The sequence below is a fragment of the Anas acuta genome, chromosome 1 (genome assembly GCF_963932015.1).
Source record: "Anas acuta chromosome 1, bAnaAcu1.1, whole genome shotgun sequence".
In the NCBI taxonomy this organism is placed as follows: domain Eukaryota; kingdom Metazoa; phylum Chordata; class Aves; order Anseriformes; family Anatidae; genus Anas; species Anas acuta.
In genome coordinates, this window is record NC_088979.1 from 9,461,544 (window position 1) to 9,477,113 (window position 15,570).

Below are 15,570 nucleotides of genomic sequence, written 5' to 3' on the forward strand. Positions count from 1 at the left end.
AATAAATTTGAAAATAAATCTACAACTATTAATTATTAAAAAAATAAAAATTAAAAAAAATAAGCCATGGTTTTGCCAACTTCAGCTCCAATACAATCACTTCTACTCTGAAGAATCTGTTCTTCTCAATAATTCTCCCATAGTTTTTCCCCCCTCTTTTCACATTAATTTCCCAGCTCCATCACCATTCAATTGCTCAATAATTTTTTGAGGTTTCTGTTATTTTTTTTTTTTTTTACTTAGTATACCTACATTTTTCCCTTTCCCCACAGACATGTCATCTTTGCTCCAAGCAGTCACAACAAGTACGCTGGCGAGTCCTTCCCAGGGATCTATGATGCCATGTTTGATATTGAAAGCAAAGCAGACCAGCAGGAAGCCTGGGAAGAAGTGAAGAGGCAGATTTCCATTGCAGCCTTCACTGTGCAGGCAGCAGCAGGGACATTGAAGGAAGTAGCATAGGACAATGGCTTCAAAAAGCTGAAATAGCAGAAGTCTGAACGCCCTGCAGTCAGGCTGCAGTGATCCAGTCTCTGCAAACTGCCTGCTGTACCTGAGCTCCCATCGCACAGATGTACTGGTAGGGGGAGCAGGAGCTCTGTGCTCCAGAAACTCTGCAGCTAGGAATTACTGCTTCTCTGATACTGGCAAAACTGTAACTTTAAGAACAACCCTGGATGGAAGACAATCTGTGGGGCAGGCAGGTGGGGAGAAGGAATATTCAATTCTCAATCAGATTTTTTTTCTGAAGGATCTGCCAATTTGAGATCCCACATCTTTTAGATGTACAATCTGGTTATTTGCAAAGCTGTCTGCTAATCTTGACCGTAGCTCTGATCAACAGCATATATTTCAGCAAAAAAATCAAGCAGTCCTCAGCATATACATTTCTCTTGTTCTACTAATGATGTTTATTATACAATACACCAAAAGCATTTCTGCATTTTAGTATCCATTCTGCAGGACTAGTCAGCACTCATTTTGCAGACTTGCTTTCTTTCCCTGAAAAAAATAAAACAGTGGTCCTCTGACTAATTGCCAAAAGGGCTTCTGACCTTCCCTGAGAACCAGAGAAAACAGCTGCTTTTACGAAGAAATCCAAAAACATTTTATTAGGCATTTATGCAGAGACCTATGAACAGCGTGTGACCACCCCTCTGAAAATCACTGTCCACCTCTCTCCTTTATTTGCACTTTCAAAAATACAGAGTGTGGGGGATAACAGAACTGATCTCCCTGCTGTTGGTGCTTTCACCACTAGACTCCGGCCAAATGGCAGCTTTTGATCTTTCTCTCTCTCTCTCTTTGTACCCCTCATCTTCGCAAATAGGGGCTGATAGAGGACTTGCTGGCGTCCTCTCTGCTGGTACTGGTGCTGGTGCTGGTGCTGTGAGAGGCGTGCCGTGCCTCTCTTCCCCAGGACCTTCTGCCAGGGAAGCAGCTGACAGTGTAGTGTCCGTGGACTCTGATGAGTCAAGAGAGGCGCTTGTTGGGTTTACTGCTTCTTCTGCGGCCTCCCTGTCCACGGTGCTGGATGAGCTGCCTTCTTCCGGGGGAAAAGCCTGTGGTTCCTGGAAGAGGGTCCCTTCCAACTCAAGCTATTCTGTGATGATTCTGTGATGAAACCTGGGGTTGATCGCGGAGTTGATGACGACAATCTCTTCCTCTTGGTCCCATCCCACAGGACCGCTTTCTTTCCTGCCTCAGCCCTGGCTTGTCCCCTCCTTGCTGCTCCCCTGCCTGGGTTTGATGTTTTGGGCTCTCTCTCGCTCTTGCTTTTCAACCCTGCCTGGGCTGGCTGGTGCATGGTCTCTGCTGGCAGTTGGTTTTCTTGCACCTCCCCGACAATCGAACGCTGGCAGAGCAGCGGTCCACCTGCTCTCCATGTCAGTCTGGACGCCGGCTGATCTTGTTGCTGTCACTGGGCACCCCATGTGTTGCCCATGTTGTTGCTGTCACTGGGTCCCCCATTGCTGCCGGTCGTTGGCCTTGTTGCCGCATTTTAGCCATCGTCTTTGACATGGCTTCAGACACAACAGACAGTGCTGTGTCCTGCAGCACCGTAAAAGAGTCGGTGGGGCTGTGTGGGGCAGGGTGCCGGCTCTTCTTCAAATGCCAGGGCACTGCTGTGGGGAGAGTTGGAGTTCTGTGGCCTGTGGTCCTGGGACCTCTGCCTGATGGAGCAAGCCTTGCCTTGCTCTCAGCTACAGCATTTCTTATGCCTGTGCAGACGAAGGGCTGTACTGAGTACTCCACATCTTCAGCAGGGGCCACAGGGCTGTGTGGGACACGTTCCCACCTCTCTGCCCTCACTGCCCTGTCCCTCTCAGCAGAGACGCATGGAAGAGGTGGCAGAAGCTCTCGGTGGCTGAGGGCCTCTGTACCCAATGCCTTTGCTCTTCCTCTGGCAGAAGTTGCAGAGGCTGCTGCTTGCAGAGGGGGCAGCTTGCAAGTGGCCTTTTCAGATGATGATGTCTCTGCTTTAGGCACTTGCTTGAGAGTCGCTGCCAGCCTTGGGAAAGTCGGCACGGCTGGCAGCTGGATTCTCTCGGCGCCCCGCAACCCACGGTGTGGCAGTTTCTTCTCCATCTGCAAGAGAAGGCGAGGAGAAAGGCCAAGTTACTTGGGCCATTTCTGCCATTCTGCTCCGTGTCCCTGCTAGAAGTGCTGCTGTGAGCTGCCCTGCAGCGGCCCCCGGCACGCCCTGGCAGCTGCCCATGCAGAGCGGGGCTCAGCCTGCCAGGGTAATGCCCTGCCTGTCTCCTCCTGCGAGTGCTGCCTGCTCATCGCAGGCTGCCAGGGCTGCCAACGATGTTCGACCGAACCGTCCTGGGGCTCCCGACTCCGTGTGGCAGCTGCCAGTGTGACGCACGCTCTCTGGGCACGACCGCACCGGCAGCCTGTCCGCATGGAGGGACGGTGGAGGCAGCTCCTGGCTGCGCACAGCCAGGTTGAATTAGGCCGCGCTGCTCTTTGTGCCTCTGGGCACAGAACTGCCAGGGCCACGTGGGCTTTTGCTGTCCTGGGGGTGGGCTCTTCATGGAGAAACCCCAGGTTTGGGAATAATTGTGTCCAGGTCAGAGGGGCTCAGGGCCAGCTGGCCGACTCGCTCCAGCACCGTTCTCCTCATCCTGGTGCTCTCGGTGCCATCCCGTCACACTGCTGTCCCTATCTCGCTCCCTGAGCCTCCCAGCAGCAGCTGAGCATGCAGGCCAAAGTCCCCGTGCGTGGGGGTCCTGCAAGTTATCTCCTTTCTTACCAGGAAAAGTTTCTTTCTTTTTAGGGAGTCCATAAATACTGGCAAAGCCCCTGGGACTCCAAGAACCAGATCAAACCAACCTTGTGGTTCGGACTGTGATCAAGGGCTCAGAGATAAGGAGCACTGTTCTTAAAAGGACAAGATAAAAAATGTCAAACATGCAAGGCGTCCAGATAACAGGAGCCCCTCAGGCCCGGAGAACTGGACCAAACCAACTTTATGGCCCAGATTATGACCAAGGCCTCAGAGAGCATGCGCAAGGAGACGAGGTGAAAAGTTCAACCCTGATGAAGACATCTCACTTCATCCTCACGACCCTCAGTGCCCACCACCAGAAGGCACCGCGCAAGCGCAGAAGGGAGGAGTTTATGGAAATGACTTCTTGGAACTAATTTTAATACTAAGCGGGGACAGGTTATGAATATGTATAGGCATACTGGGAAACCTCATGCATATGTAAATCTCTACTGCATATAACCAAAGCAAGTTGCCGTGTTAGGGGCGCACGACTTTGGTGGGACTACCCCCCGTGCCGCCCAGTGCTGCATAAACATACCTACTTTACAATCTTACTGCTTGTGGAGTCAGCTTTACAAGAGTCAATCTTACCTGTTCTGGTAGACTCTCCCTCCATCGTTGTGTCTCCCTTCTTCTCCAAAGCAGAACCCTTGGGTGCTTGGAGAGACCCTTCCCCTGCAGCTCTTCCCCAAGGTATGTAGAGCCCAATCCTGGAAGAAAGACCAAGGCAGTGTGACTCCAGGGCACCACATTCTAGGGCTGTAAGGTGCTGGTCTTGGTGCCAGCATCTGAGAGGGGCTTGCTGTGGGCTGGGCAGGGAATAGACATTCCCCCAGCCCTAGCTACACAAAGAGAATGCCCCCTCGTCCAAAACAAGCAAGAATCGGTGTGGAGTGGAGGAGGAAACAGTGCTTGGAGAAGTCTCCCTCCAGCTCCTCCCTGAGCACTGGGCAAGCCCTGGCACTGCTGATCTTCCGGAGAGGAGCTGAAAAGCTGCCAAAACGCTCAGCCGAGGGCTGCAGAAGCAACGCGCCCACGTGGAAAAGATGATGACACCTCGAGAAGCTGGATGTGGGACTATGCTTTTTCTCTCCCATGTGGCCAAATCTGTTGTGCCTAGCCTCTGCAGGAGAGACAGTCCTGGCTGAGACCATGGCCAGGAAGGGATGCCCTTGCCAACGAAGGCATCGCGGCTGCTCAGGCAGAAAGTAGCCCACGGGCACAGCTTGCAGGGCTTAATCTTCACCCCTCCTTACAAGCAGCACAAGCTGCGCAGCGAGTGCCTGCACCTGGTAAATCACTGCCTGGCTTTGTGCAGAGGCCAGACTCCTGTGCCTCATCAGGAGATGCGTCTGACCCAGAAGGACAAGGCCCTCCCAATGCAGCACTGCAATGTGCCCTTGTGTCCAAGGACAGCCAGGCATAATTCAGGAAAACAAATCGAATTACACCTTACGGAAAAGAAGCAAGGAGCAAAGTAACTACACAGGCCTGCAGAGGAGGGCAGTCACATTTGCGTAGCTGCTGGGCTCTCCAGCACTGATGCCCTGCTGCTGCTCTGCACCTGCAGCTGTGCCAGATGCCAAGAGGAGAAGTCAACCACCAACGCAGCCATCAGGGTGCCAACAGCATGGAGAGGGACATTTCCGGCAGCTGCTGCCTGCCAGAAGGTGCAAAGCATTGGCAGGTTTTGGCTTCTGAGGTACTCAGGCTTTTCTCTGGATCTCCTGGAGGAGCTGTGTAACCCCTCCACTGCCTTCCCAGCAGCAGCTGACCATGCAGCCCACATCCTTGCACATTGGAGCTCTGACATTCATCTCTCTTCTTACCCGGAAAAGTTTCTTTCTTGTAAGGGAGCCCATGAATACTGGCAAAGGTCTCTGAAACCTGGAAGATGGGCTTCTGTACATCAAGGAGCTCAAAGCCCACCATGGGGAGCTCCTCTTTAATCATGAAGAAGGCACTGAAGAAGGCACAATAATTGTCAAAATGTCACATCTCCAGAAGCATTTCCCTTCTAACAACCCAGGTAGGCGGACCACACTGGCTATCTTACAGAGGAGGATTTGCTGCAAGAGATTTTGCTCACCTGCTGGGTGCCCAGGCAGGAAACTGCCGTCAGTGGGACATGCGTCAGGCCCATTGTGGAGTTCACCAAGACCCTGCGTGCAAGGAAAGCTTCTCGATGACTCAAGGGGAAGAGCTCTGGGGCTGCCTTCTATGGCTTTCCCCCAGCTGACGGCACAGGCAGCCTATTTCCTGCAGGGGAGAAGGGCATGAAGTGGTTAGAGAAACGTCAAATCTTCAGAAGCACTACCCTTGTAACAACCCTATCCCTGTTCTGCCATCCTTGTGGAGCTCACCTGATGCATTGCCAGCATCTTGCAAGCACACAAGACGAGGATTTGCTGCTATAGCTTTTGCTCAACAACCTGGTCTTACTTTTCCAGCAGGCGGCAGCTCTCTGCGAGGACCAGTGTCTCTTTTCTGAGGTCTGGCCCAAGGAGAAGCCGTGGTGCAAGCTGTGGCATCCACCTGCCAAATCAGAGAAGTAGAGGCCCTCATCCAGACCTTCCCAGCAAAGAGGGGAGAGAGAGAACCAGAGATAGGGGAACCCTGTCCCTTGCTGTACCCAGAGGCCTGGAGTTCCCCGAAAAAATGGAGGCTCCTTTGCAGCTGCATTGGGTGAGTGAACAACCGTGGCCTTCTGCTCTGAGCTGCTGCAGCAGCTGCTTCCCTGGCTGTACACTGGCAGTGTGCGCAGGAGAGCAATGCCTGCAAAAACATGCTTTGTGCTGAGCATGCAACGATTAGAGAGAAACATCAAATCTCCACAAAGGCAACCCGTGAAACAGCCCGGCAATGGGCACACAGATGCAGTGGCTACTTGTCCTGCTCTCTGGTGAGCCTCGCAGGCAGGGGCTTGAGTTTGGGGCCAGGCTGCGGCACAGCGCTTGCCCTTCCCCTTGTGAGATATGTTCATCTGATTTGTGTCAGTATGGAACAATGCTAGGGCCGCATGGTATGATGAATGTGACCTTCTGTCTTACATACCCTTGTATAACCACAAGTCTAAGAAGAACAGAGTGGTTAATGTATACAATTCTCGTATCTTGCAAAGGAATGGTTTAGCAATTCGTGTCAATAGAGAGCTTGAAGGGCAATGCATTTGTAGGCTTTTCCTTGAAGTCTCTGATATCTGGGGGGTTTCAGAATAACTGCTATTATGACTATTGCATGGGACACTATGCAAGTCTGATATCTGGCCAGGAGATTAAGGAGATGGCGAGAGCTGAAGAACAACTAAAAGACAAAGCTTGCAGGGGATGTTGCACAAGTCTCTGACATACAGCCAAGTTGGACAAAGGAGAAGGACAAGAGGGAGGAAGACTATGAGCCTTCAGCACGAGAGACCCCCCAGAGACCCCCAGAGGGACCACCGGAGACTGATACACATGCTCCAGTTGGGATTCCAGAAACTAATTATAATAACCCTGTTTTATTTAGAAGTAGTAATGAATATGTATCAGCCTAGGAGCATACAAATCAGCTGCTTGATGTAACTGGTGTGTGTCTTGGTGGAGCAGAGACTCCCAGTGCACCCATCGCTGTTTGCTTACCTCTATTCCTTTAATAAATTGTAAACTTTGATTATAGTCCTATTTTGAAGACTGAGCCATTTATTACACCCTCTTCTCCCATCCTCGAGGAGCTCTCCTGAATGAATGCTGTCAGCATTCTGCAAGCACACAAGAGGAGGATTTGCTGCTACAGCTTTTGCTCAGCAAACGGCTGCCCAGCAAGGAAAGGGCAGTGGGTGGGACATGTGTCGGGACCCCTGTGGAGCTGGCCAAGTCCCCCTGTCCAAGGAAAGCCGCTCGCTGACTCAAGGGGAAGAGCCCAGGGGCTGCCTCCTCCAGCTGCCCCCCAGCCTCACCTGGGAGAAGGCTCTTTTCCCCCAGCAGCCTGGCCCAGCTGTGCCTCCTCTGTCACTCCGGGGAATCTGGCTGGAGAGCGACTCTGGGGTGTGAGCAGCCGGCTCTTAATAGCAGGAGGCATCCCTGACAGGAGGAAAAGAGAAGGCTAGTCAGAGCTGCTCCTTGGTGGCCACAAAACTTCTTCACACAGAGGGTGGTGAGGCACTGGAACAGCTTGCCCAGTGAAGCCGTGGATGCCCCATCCCTGGAGGTCTTCAAGACCTGTTTGGATGAGGCACTGGGCTACTTGCTCTAGTGAATGGCATCCCTGCCCATGGCAGGGGGCGGGAGGGAATAGAAGATCTTTAACATCAATTGCAACCCAAGCCATTCTGTGATTCTCTGGAAAGGTTCAAGATTCCGCTCCAGTGAGGAGAGCTGAGTGACACTCCCTGCTCCCTTCAGGGAGAAGGGTGCCAGTGAGAGCCCAGAGGCCTCACTGAACAAGGGGCTGTGGAAAGAAGGCTGTTGCAGCAGAGGACTACCAGAGCGGGAGCTCCTCCACAGTCTTCCCGGGGATGTCCACAGCTCTGCTCTTGGTCCTGCCTTCCTGCAGGGCCTCCTTCCTCTTCCCCAGCTGTTTCCTAACACGCCAACTCGGCCTCCCCTGGTCCCAGGACAAGTGGGCACAGCTCCCTTCCACACGAGGTGTGTGACTGTCAGCTGCAGGGGAGCTTCAGGACTTTGGGTCTGCAGGGCGACAGCTGGAGGCAGGGCATCTCCATGCTCATTGCCTGACCCCGAAGCAGCCAGGGGATGGAGAGCCAAAGCCCAGAGCTGAGCGACCCGCATGCTGGATCCCTCGGGCAGCCTGATGCAGCTCAGCTTTCCCTGGCCTTTGTGGGAGCTGGCCCACACTTGCTTGGCATTGATTTCCTCACAGGATCTGCCTCAGTGTTCTCCTCTGGGGGGTGAGGGATGAGGACATGCTGCTGCTTCATAGGCACTGCTGCCATCTGCAGAGACTTCGATTTCAGGTCCACAAGTGCGTTCTGTGGGGTGGCAGCTCTGGGAAAGAGCGGAGTAAGAGGGCAGCATGAGGCTGCAAAGCCCACCTTGTTCAGTGCGAACTGCCTGCGCATGAAGTGGGATACTGCATCCCAAATTCTCCCCGTCCTTGCAAATCAAACCCACAATATCCCCTTCAGCCGTGCCCTGGGGACGGCAACAAGGCCGCCAATGCCATGCTGCAGGCTGGCACGGCCTGCAGATGCCAGGCTGCCAAGCCCAACGTGCGGCCGCCAAGCAGGCGCCAGCTGCCAGAGGCTGCAGGAAGGTTCCAGAAGCAGCGGCAGCAGCCCGCGCAGGGGCAGCCACGACTGCAGGAGCCGCTCCTGGGCTCTGGGCTCAGGGGCAGACGCCTGCCCCTGCAGGGGATAAGGCGTCTTTTCCCCCAGCAGCCTGGCCCAGCTGTGCCTCCTCTGTCACCCTGAGGAATCTGGCTGGAGAGAGACTCTGCCGTGAGAGCAGTTAGCTCTTGTCAGCCGTAGGCATCCCTGTAAGGAGGCAACAGGAGGGCTGGTAAGAGAAACCCTTGGCGGAGTCTTGGGCATGACGGCTCTCATGTTACCTTTTCTGTTGGAGTCTTCCCCCATCCTTGACTCTCCCTTCTTTTCAGCCTGCTTCTCGGGACTTTGAACTGGATTACCCCCTGCAGCTCTTCCAGATGGAATGTAGAGCCCAATCCTGGAAGCAAGAAGAGGACAGCAGTGTGATTCCAGGCCACCACACTCAGTAGTTGCAGTGCCCTGGCCTTGACGCCAGCCATGGGCTGCAGACGCAGCACACTCACCTGGGAAAGACGATGACTCCTCCAGACTCTGGCTGTGCGAGGACACCTCTTCGGTCCCATGTGGCCAAATCCGTTGTGCCTAACCTCTGCAGGAGAGACAGTCCTGGCTGAGACCATGGCCAGGAAGGGATGCCCTTGCCAGCAAAGGCATCAGGGCTCCTCAGGCAGAAAGCCAACGCAGCCATCAGGGTGCCAAGAGCTCGGAGAGGGAAGTTTCCAGGAGCTGCTAGCGGCCAGAAGGTGCAAGGAGTTGCTGGGATGCACTGGGACAATGCACCCCAAACCCTCCCAGTCCCTTGAAAGCAGGGGCAAGGGAGGTTAAGCTGCAAGCTAGCCCGCTCCTGCAGCACAGCAAAGTGTCAAAAGACCGTCCTGGTCTGCGTTCTGCCAGCCTGTTCCTCTTCACTTCTTTTTCCTGCTTCTTTATTGATGTAACTTCATCGTGCTGCCTTTTTTATCTTGAGGGCGGTTTCCCCTCTTATCCCCTTCTTCCCACAGCAGTTCTTTTCAAAACAACTTTTCATTGGTCAAACAACTTTGAATGTAACAACAGCAAACACACAGAAACATCCATGCCTTACCAGCTGGAGAAAAAGAGAACCAGCTGGAGAACAAGAAACCGGAGACTGCACAGAGTCTCCTGAATCACCCTGTGTTCCCTCTAAACTCTTTGATATTCCTGATGGCCTCATTGTTAAGAGTCTAATGTTGTCTCACTCATGGGGTTTTCCAACCCCCATGGCCACATTCCTAAATCTCCCCCTTCTTTATTAATATCAACCATTTTCTCGACACGAATTACCACTCCATATATAACATTAGGGAGAGATTTAATAGTCAAATTAGGATTATGATTGAAGACCTGTGAAAAAGGAAGAACAGTCACAATGAAATTATTAACAGAAAATGATGAGAAAGAAATAAATCCCACGGTATGGGTAAGGGCAGGAAATCGAGGAGGGCTTAACATAACTCCCTTAAAGATAACTGTTCAAGAAGGGAGCGGAAGAGTTAGACAGCGACAGTATCCTATCTCTTGTGAAGGAAAAACGGGCCTGAAACCTATAGTGCAAACTTTAGTTAAAGATGGTCTTTTGGAGCCTTGTATGTCACCATATAACACTCCAATTTGACCAGTACAAAAGCCAGATGGTTCGTACCGATTAGTACAAGACCTGAGAAAAGTTAACAAGATAACATGAAAGCACCACCCTGTGGTTCTTAACCCTTACACCCTGATGAGTAAAATCCCTTATGAGCACAAATGGTTCAATGTTATAGATTTAAAGGATGCCTTTTGGGCATGCCCACTAGATCCTGAAAGTCGATACATTTTTGCATTTGAATGGGAAGACCCAGAGACAGGTCGTAAACAGCAATATAGATGGACTGCTTTGCCTCAGGGATTCACTGAATCTCCCAATTTGTTTGGGCAAGAATTGGAAAAGATTTTAGAAACATTTCAGATTCCAGAAGGGGTGATGTTGTTACAGTATGTATATAATTTATTGATATCTAGGGAAGAAAGATCGGAGGTAAAAGAAGCCACCAATAAACTCCTGAATTTTTTAGGAGAACACGGGCTAAGGGTATCTGAAGATAAATTACAGTATGTAGAAAAAGAGGTTAAGTATTTGGGACATTTAGTCTCTGAGGGCAGACGGAGAATAAACCCTGAGGGGATTCAGGGAATTGTGCGACTTCCTCTCCCTAAAACAAAGAAAGAGTTGAGAAAATTTGGGGGTTGAACTGGATATTGCAGACTGTGGATAGAAGCATATGCACAGAAATCAGAGAAATTATATCTCAAATTATTGGAGGAAGAACCTAATATACTGAACTGGATTAAAAAGGAAGAAGAAGTAATGGAAATTTTTTTTTTTTAAAAAAAAGACCTTATTACAGCACCAGTCTTAGCTCTTCCTGCCCTAAAGAAATCATTTTATCTTTTTATAACTGTAAGTGAGGGTGCTGCTTTGGGGGTGTTAACCCAAGAATGGGAGATAAAAAGAAACCTGTAGCGTCTTTGTCTAAATTATTAGACCCTGTATCCCAGGGATGGCCAGAATGCATTCAGGCAGTAGCAGCAACTGCCTTATTAGTAGAAGAGAGCAGGAAATTCACCTTTGGAGGACAACTGATTGTTGCTACCCCTCACCAAGTGAAGGCTATTCTCACTCAGAAAGCAGGAAGGTGGCTGACAGACTCCAGAATACTAAAATATGAAGCTATACTAATTGAAAAGGATGATTTAACTATAACTACAGAGTCTGTTTTGAATCCTGCCTCCTTCTTGTCAAAGGGAATTGAGGATCCAATAAATACGGAACATAACTGCTTACATTTAATAAATTACCAGACAAAGGTAAGATTAGATTTGCAAGAGGTGCCCTTAGAGGAAGGGGAAATATTGTTTATAGATGGATCTTCTAAGGTGGTACAAGGAAAGAGATGTAATGGTTATTGCATCATTGAAGGAACGGATGGGAATGTCGAAGAAATGGGAAGACTGCCTAACAATTGGTCAGCTCAAACCTGTGAATTATATGCATTAAATCAAGCATTAAAATAATTAAAAGGGAAACAGGGAACTCTATATACTGACTCACAATATGCAAATGGGGTGGTACATGCATTTGGAAAAATATGGGAAGAAAAGGGCTTAGTAAACAGGAAGGGAAAGGAATTGGTTCATGAAGAATTAATTAGACAGATTTTGGAAAGTCTGTTACTACCAGAGGAGGTTGCTGTGGTGCACGTGAAAGGACATCGAAAAGGAAACTCCCTAGTTAAATGGGGAAACAGGATTGCAGATGAAAAGGCTAAAGAAGCAGCTTTGCAATGAGAGGTAGAAGCAAAGCTGCTTCTTGTACCTGAAATAAAACCTCCACCTGAAAAGCAAATATTCAGTAAAAAGGAAATAGAAGCCTTTAGGGAATTAGGAGCAAAGGAGTCCGAAGGACGGTGGACTCTCCCTGATGGGAGAGAAATGGTAAACAAACAGATAATGAGAGAAATGTTAGCCGTTCTACACCAAGGAAGCCACTGGGGAGTCCAGGCAATGTGTGACACCGTATTAAGAAAATGTATACGTATAGGCATGTACGCTGTAGCTAAACAAGCGTGTAATAGTTGCATAACATGCCAACGAGTGAATAAGAAGGCTCTACGGAAACAACCCCTGGGCGGACGGGAGCCAGGGCTTCAACCTTTTCAGAGCATCCAAATCGATTTTACTGAATCACCTAAAGTAGGCAGATTTAAGTACTTGCTGGTGTTGATTGACCATTTGTCAGGATGGGTAGAAGCTTTTCCTTCAGCATCAGCAACAGCTAGTGTGGTGATAAAGGTAATCCTGGAACAAATAATCCCTAGATATGGGACTGTTGAAAATACAGATTCAGATCAAGGAAGTCATTTCCCTTCATCTGTTTTACAAGGATTCGTGGGAGCCTTGGGAATAAAATGGGAATTTCATACTCCATAGCATCCTTCCTCATCAGGGAAAGTGGAGCGAATGAATCAGACATTAAAGAAACATCTGTCAAAGCTGGTTTTAGAGACTAAGTTTCCCTGGACAAAGTGTTTACCTTTAGCACTTCTTAGAATTCAAACTGCTTCTAGAAAAGATGTAGGAGTTTCACCATATGAGATGTTGTTTGGACTACCATACCTGGGTAGAAACGGTGAGATACCTATTTTTGAAACTAAAGATATTTTCCTCAAAAATTATATGCCTGGATTATCTTCTTCCTTAGCATCTCTCAGGGTTCGTGGACTGTTGGCTCAAACTCCGCCTTTGGAATTCCCAGTACATTCATTCCATGCAGGAGATAGGGTCCTGATACGCACCTGGAAAGAATCAAAACTTCGGCCTGAATGGGAAGGACCATTCCAAGTACTGCTAAGCACTGAAACAGCTGTAAGAGCTGCGGAAAAAGGTTGGACTCACTATACTGGAGTGAAAGCATCTACCGACCCTAGCGCCTGGGAAGTTGTTCCTACAGATGACTTGTTGAAAGTTAAAATCAAAAAGAAAAATCTCGGAACAGACTCTGAGCAGGATAAAAGCTTACCATTGTAAACTAACCCTTTATTTTCACAGGTAACTAAAAAGGACAGACCTATAACAAATTGAAGTGCTCCCAAGAGGAGTTTATTATAGTAGTAGTGTACATCTTATTCTTTGCATTAATAATTATTTGGAAGCCTAAGGTTTAAAAACAATGATAGGGAAGAATCAACTATTAATTGTGTACCTCTCAGAGGAGGCCTTGGTCAAGTGGAAACTTGGAAAAGCCTTGGGAATAAAATGGGAATTTCATACTCCATGGCATCCTGCCTCACTTCAAAGCACTTCAAAGGCTTACCACCCTTGCCAGTGAATTGGCAGAAAAAGTAGGCATATTTACATCCTTGATTGCAGTTGTAGTAGGAGTTTTGACAGCCATTGGTTGCTGCATTATCCCCTGTGTAAGAGGACTAGTACAGTGGTTAACTGAAACCGCACTACTGAAACAAATGACCATGAAGCCACCACCTTACTCAGATAAGGTGATAATGAGGAGATGGAAAGCAAAGAAAGCAAAGAAGAAGAAATCTACCAAATTACACCTTAGAGAAAGGTTTTGCAAAAATCAACAGTTTATGAAGAAGAAAAGGGGGGAATTGTGGGAATAGAAATGTTGTTTTTGCAGAGTTACATTGTTTAGAGGGAAGGAATGTGGTACTGAGATATGCTTACAGTGATGAGAAAGCTTAGCAGGCGACCTTGTAAAATGCAGACAACCAGATTCCTTAGGACAATATTAGGTGAAAATTGCAGTGTTAAGTCAAGTCAGATAAGTGAAGAAACATTACCCCTTCAAGCAGTAAAAACGTCAAAAGAAATTTGAAATTTAACAGGCCGGCAACCGAAGGCCATGTGTTGTTTGTGAAGCATCAGATAGATTGTGAACCTGGATTACTCACTCAGTGGGGAAACAGGGGAGGGTCCTGTCACCAAAAGGTATATAAACTGTGTTTTGGAACTAGTAGGCACGCTCTCCTGCTTGTGGGGCGCCCGCCATTGCAATCGCAAATAAATTACTACTTCACTGAGATCCTCGCCTGAGCCTAAGTTATTGGCTACGGAGTGTTTCTCACATAGGGCAGCTCATCCAGCAGCGTGGGCAGGGAGGCCTGAGTGGCACCATCAACAGCATCTTGCTGCTTCTTCTCTGACATGTCCGCATTCTTGATGCCTGCCTTTCAGACAGTCGCGGTTGCCTCAGGGGCTCTGCTCACGCCGCCACTGCTCCGCTTTTAGGGGATTTGCTTCCAGGGCCTAGGAAAGTTGGGGATGCAGTACCCTTGGGGTTGGTTTTGGGCTCTGGGTTTGCCTTATCCCCTGCAGGGGCAGGCGTCTGCCCCTGAGCCCGCAGCCCAGGAGCGGCTCCTGCACTCGCGGCTGCCCCTGCGCGGGCTGCTGCCGCTGCTTCTGGAACCTTCCTGCAGCCTCTGGCAGCTGGCGCCTGCTTGGCGGCCGCACGTTGGGCTTGGCAGCCTGGGATCTGCGGGCCGTGCCTGCCCATGGAAATCAAAATTGTTCTAAAGGAAAAGAAATTTGTTAAACAGGTCCTAACCCTCGTGAACCCATGTTGGCTGGGAGAAATGACTGCACTGTCCCCCAGGCGCTCTCCAATAACTTCAAGGATAATCTTCTCCCTAATTTTAGCAGGCACTGACCTGAGACTGACAAGCCTGTAATTACCGGGGTCTTCTTTTTGCCCTTCTTGAAAATTGGTACAACTTTTGCCAGCTGCCACTCTACTGGGACCTCTCCAGATCGCCAAGACCATAGAAAAATAATTGAGAGAGGTCCCGCAATGATGTCAGCCAGCTCTCCAAGCACTCTGGGATGAATCCCATCCAGATGCATGGACTTGTATGGATCCAAATCTTTTAATTTCAACATTTTAAATTGGGGCTTGGCGTTTATTTTCCAAATCAAATTTCCAGGAGGCATCAGCAGAAAAAGAAACAGTTCGGGCTCTGTGACAGCATAGCCATGTTTCTTAGTGTATCCAGCAATACAAGAAATAAAAATAAAAGATGTTTGGAACAGGAAGAACAAAACACCGTCAGTACTCACACAGCACAAGCTGAAATGAGGCAACCTTGTAGATGGCTAGAGAACTCTTAAAGAGTTCTCTAAACTCTTAAAGACTCCTCCAACAGTTCTACTAGCAAAGATGAAACCTTTAAGAAAAAAAAATACAATAAATACAAACAAAAAAAAATACAATAAATACAATACATTTTGTTGGTATTTTTGCTTTTTATTTCCACAATGTAACACCTTCTGCTATAGCATAATCCCTGCCATTGCCCTTGAAGATCAAGGTTTGTTTCCTCAGGAAGGCTGAAGTAACCAGCCATGGGAGCCAGCAAAGTCCTGTAACCAGATGCAAGTGTCACTAGGAGTCCGTGGTTCTAACCAGACTCAAAAAGAATAGCAACTTGGCTGAGCTAGAAGTAGGTGA

General features: G+C 49.1%; 1 protein-coding gene and 1 long non-coding RNA gene across 6 annotated transcripts in view; one reads left to right on the forward strand and one right to left on the reverse strand.

The window, feature by feature from the left end:
• Positions 1 to 1,522, forward strand: part of NAALAD2 (N-acetylated alpha-linked acidic dipeptidase 2) — a 36,140-nt gene extending 34,618 nt beyond the window's left edge. For 3 of the 5 annotated variants that reach the window (XM_068668891.1, XM_068668900.1, XM_068668912.1), the window contains one exon: positions 273 to 1,522. In XM_068668891.1, coding sequence (XP_068524992.1) covers positions 273 to 462 — 190 coding nt within the window. In that variant the 3' untranslated portion in view covers positions 463 to 1,522. The remainder of the gene's footprint in view (positions 1 to 272) is intronic. The other 2 variants (XR_011091867.1, XM_068668885.1) reach the window with 2 other exon arrangements.
• Positions 1,523 to 8,608: 7,086 nt separating this feature from the next.
• LOC137849402 (uncharacterized) lies at positions 8,609 to 9,526 on the reverse strand. Its single transcript, XR_011091872.1, has 3 exons — positions 9,047 to 9,526; positions 8,825 to 8,940; positions 8,609 to 8,750 (listed from the first exon to the last, which is right to left on the reverse strand). It is a non-coding gene; the product is annotated as an uncharacterized lncRNA (long non-coding RNA).
• Positions 9,527 to 15,570: the final 6,044 nt, after the last annotated feature.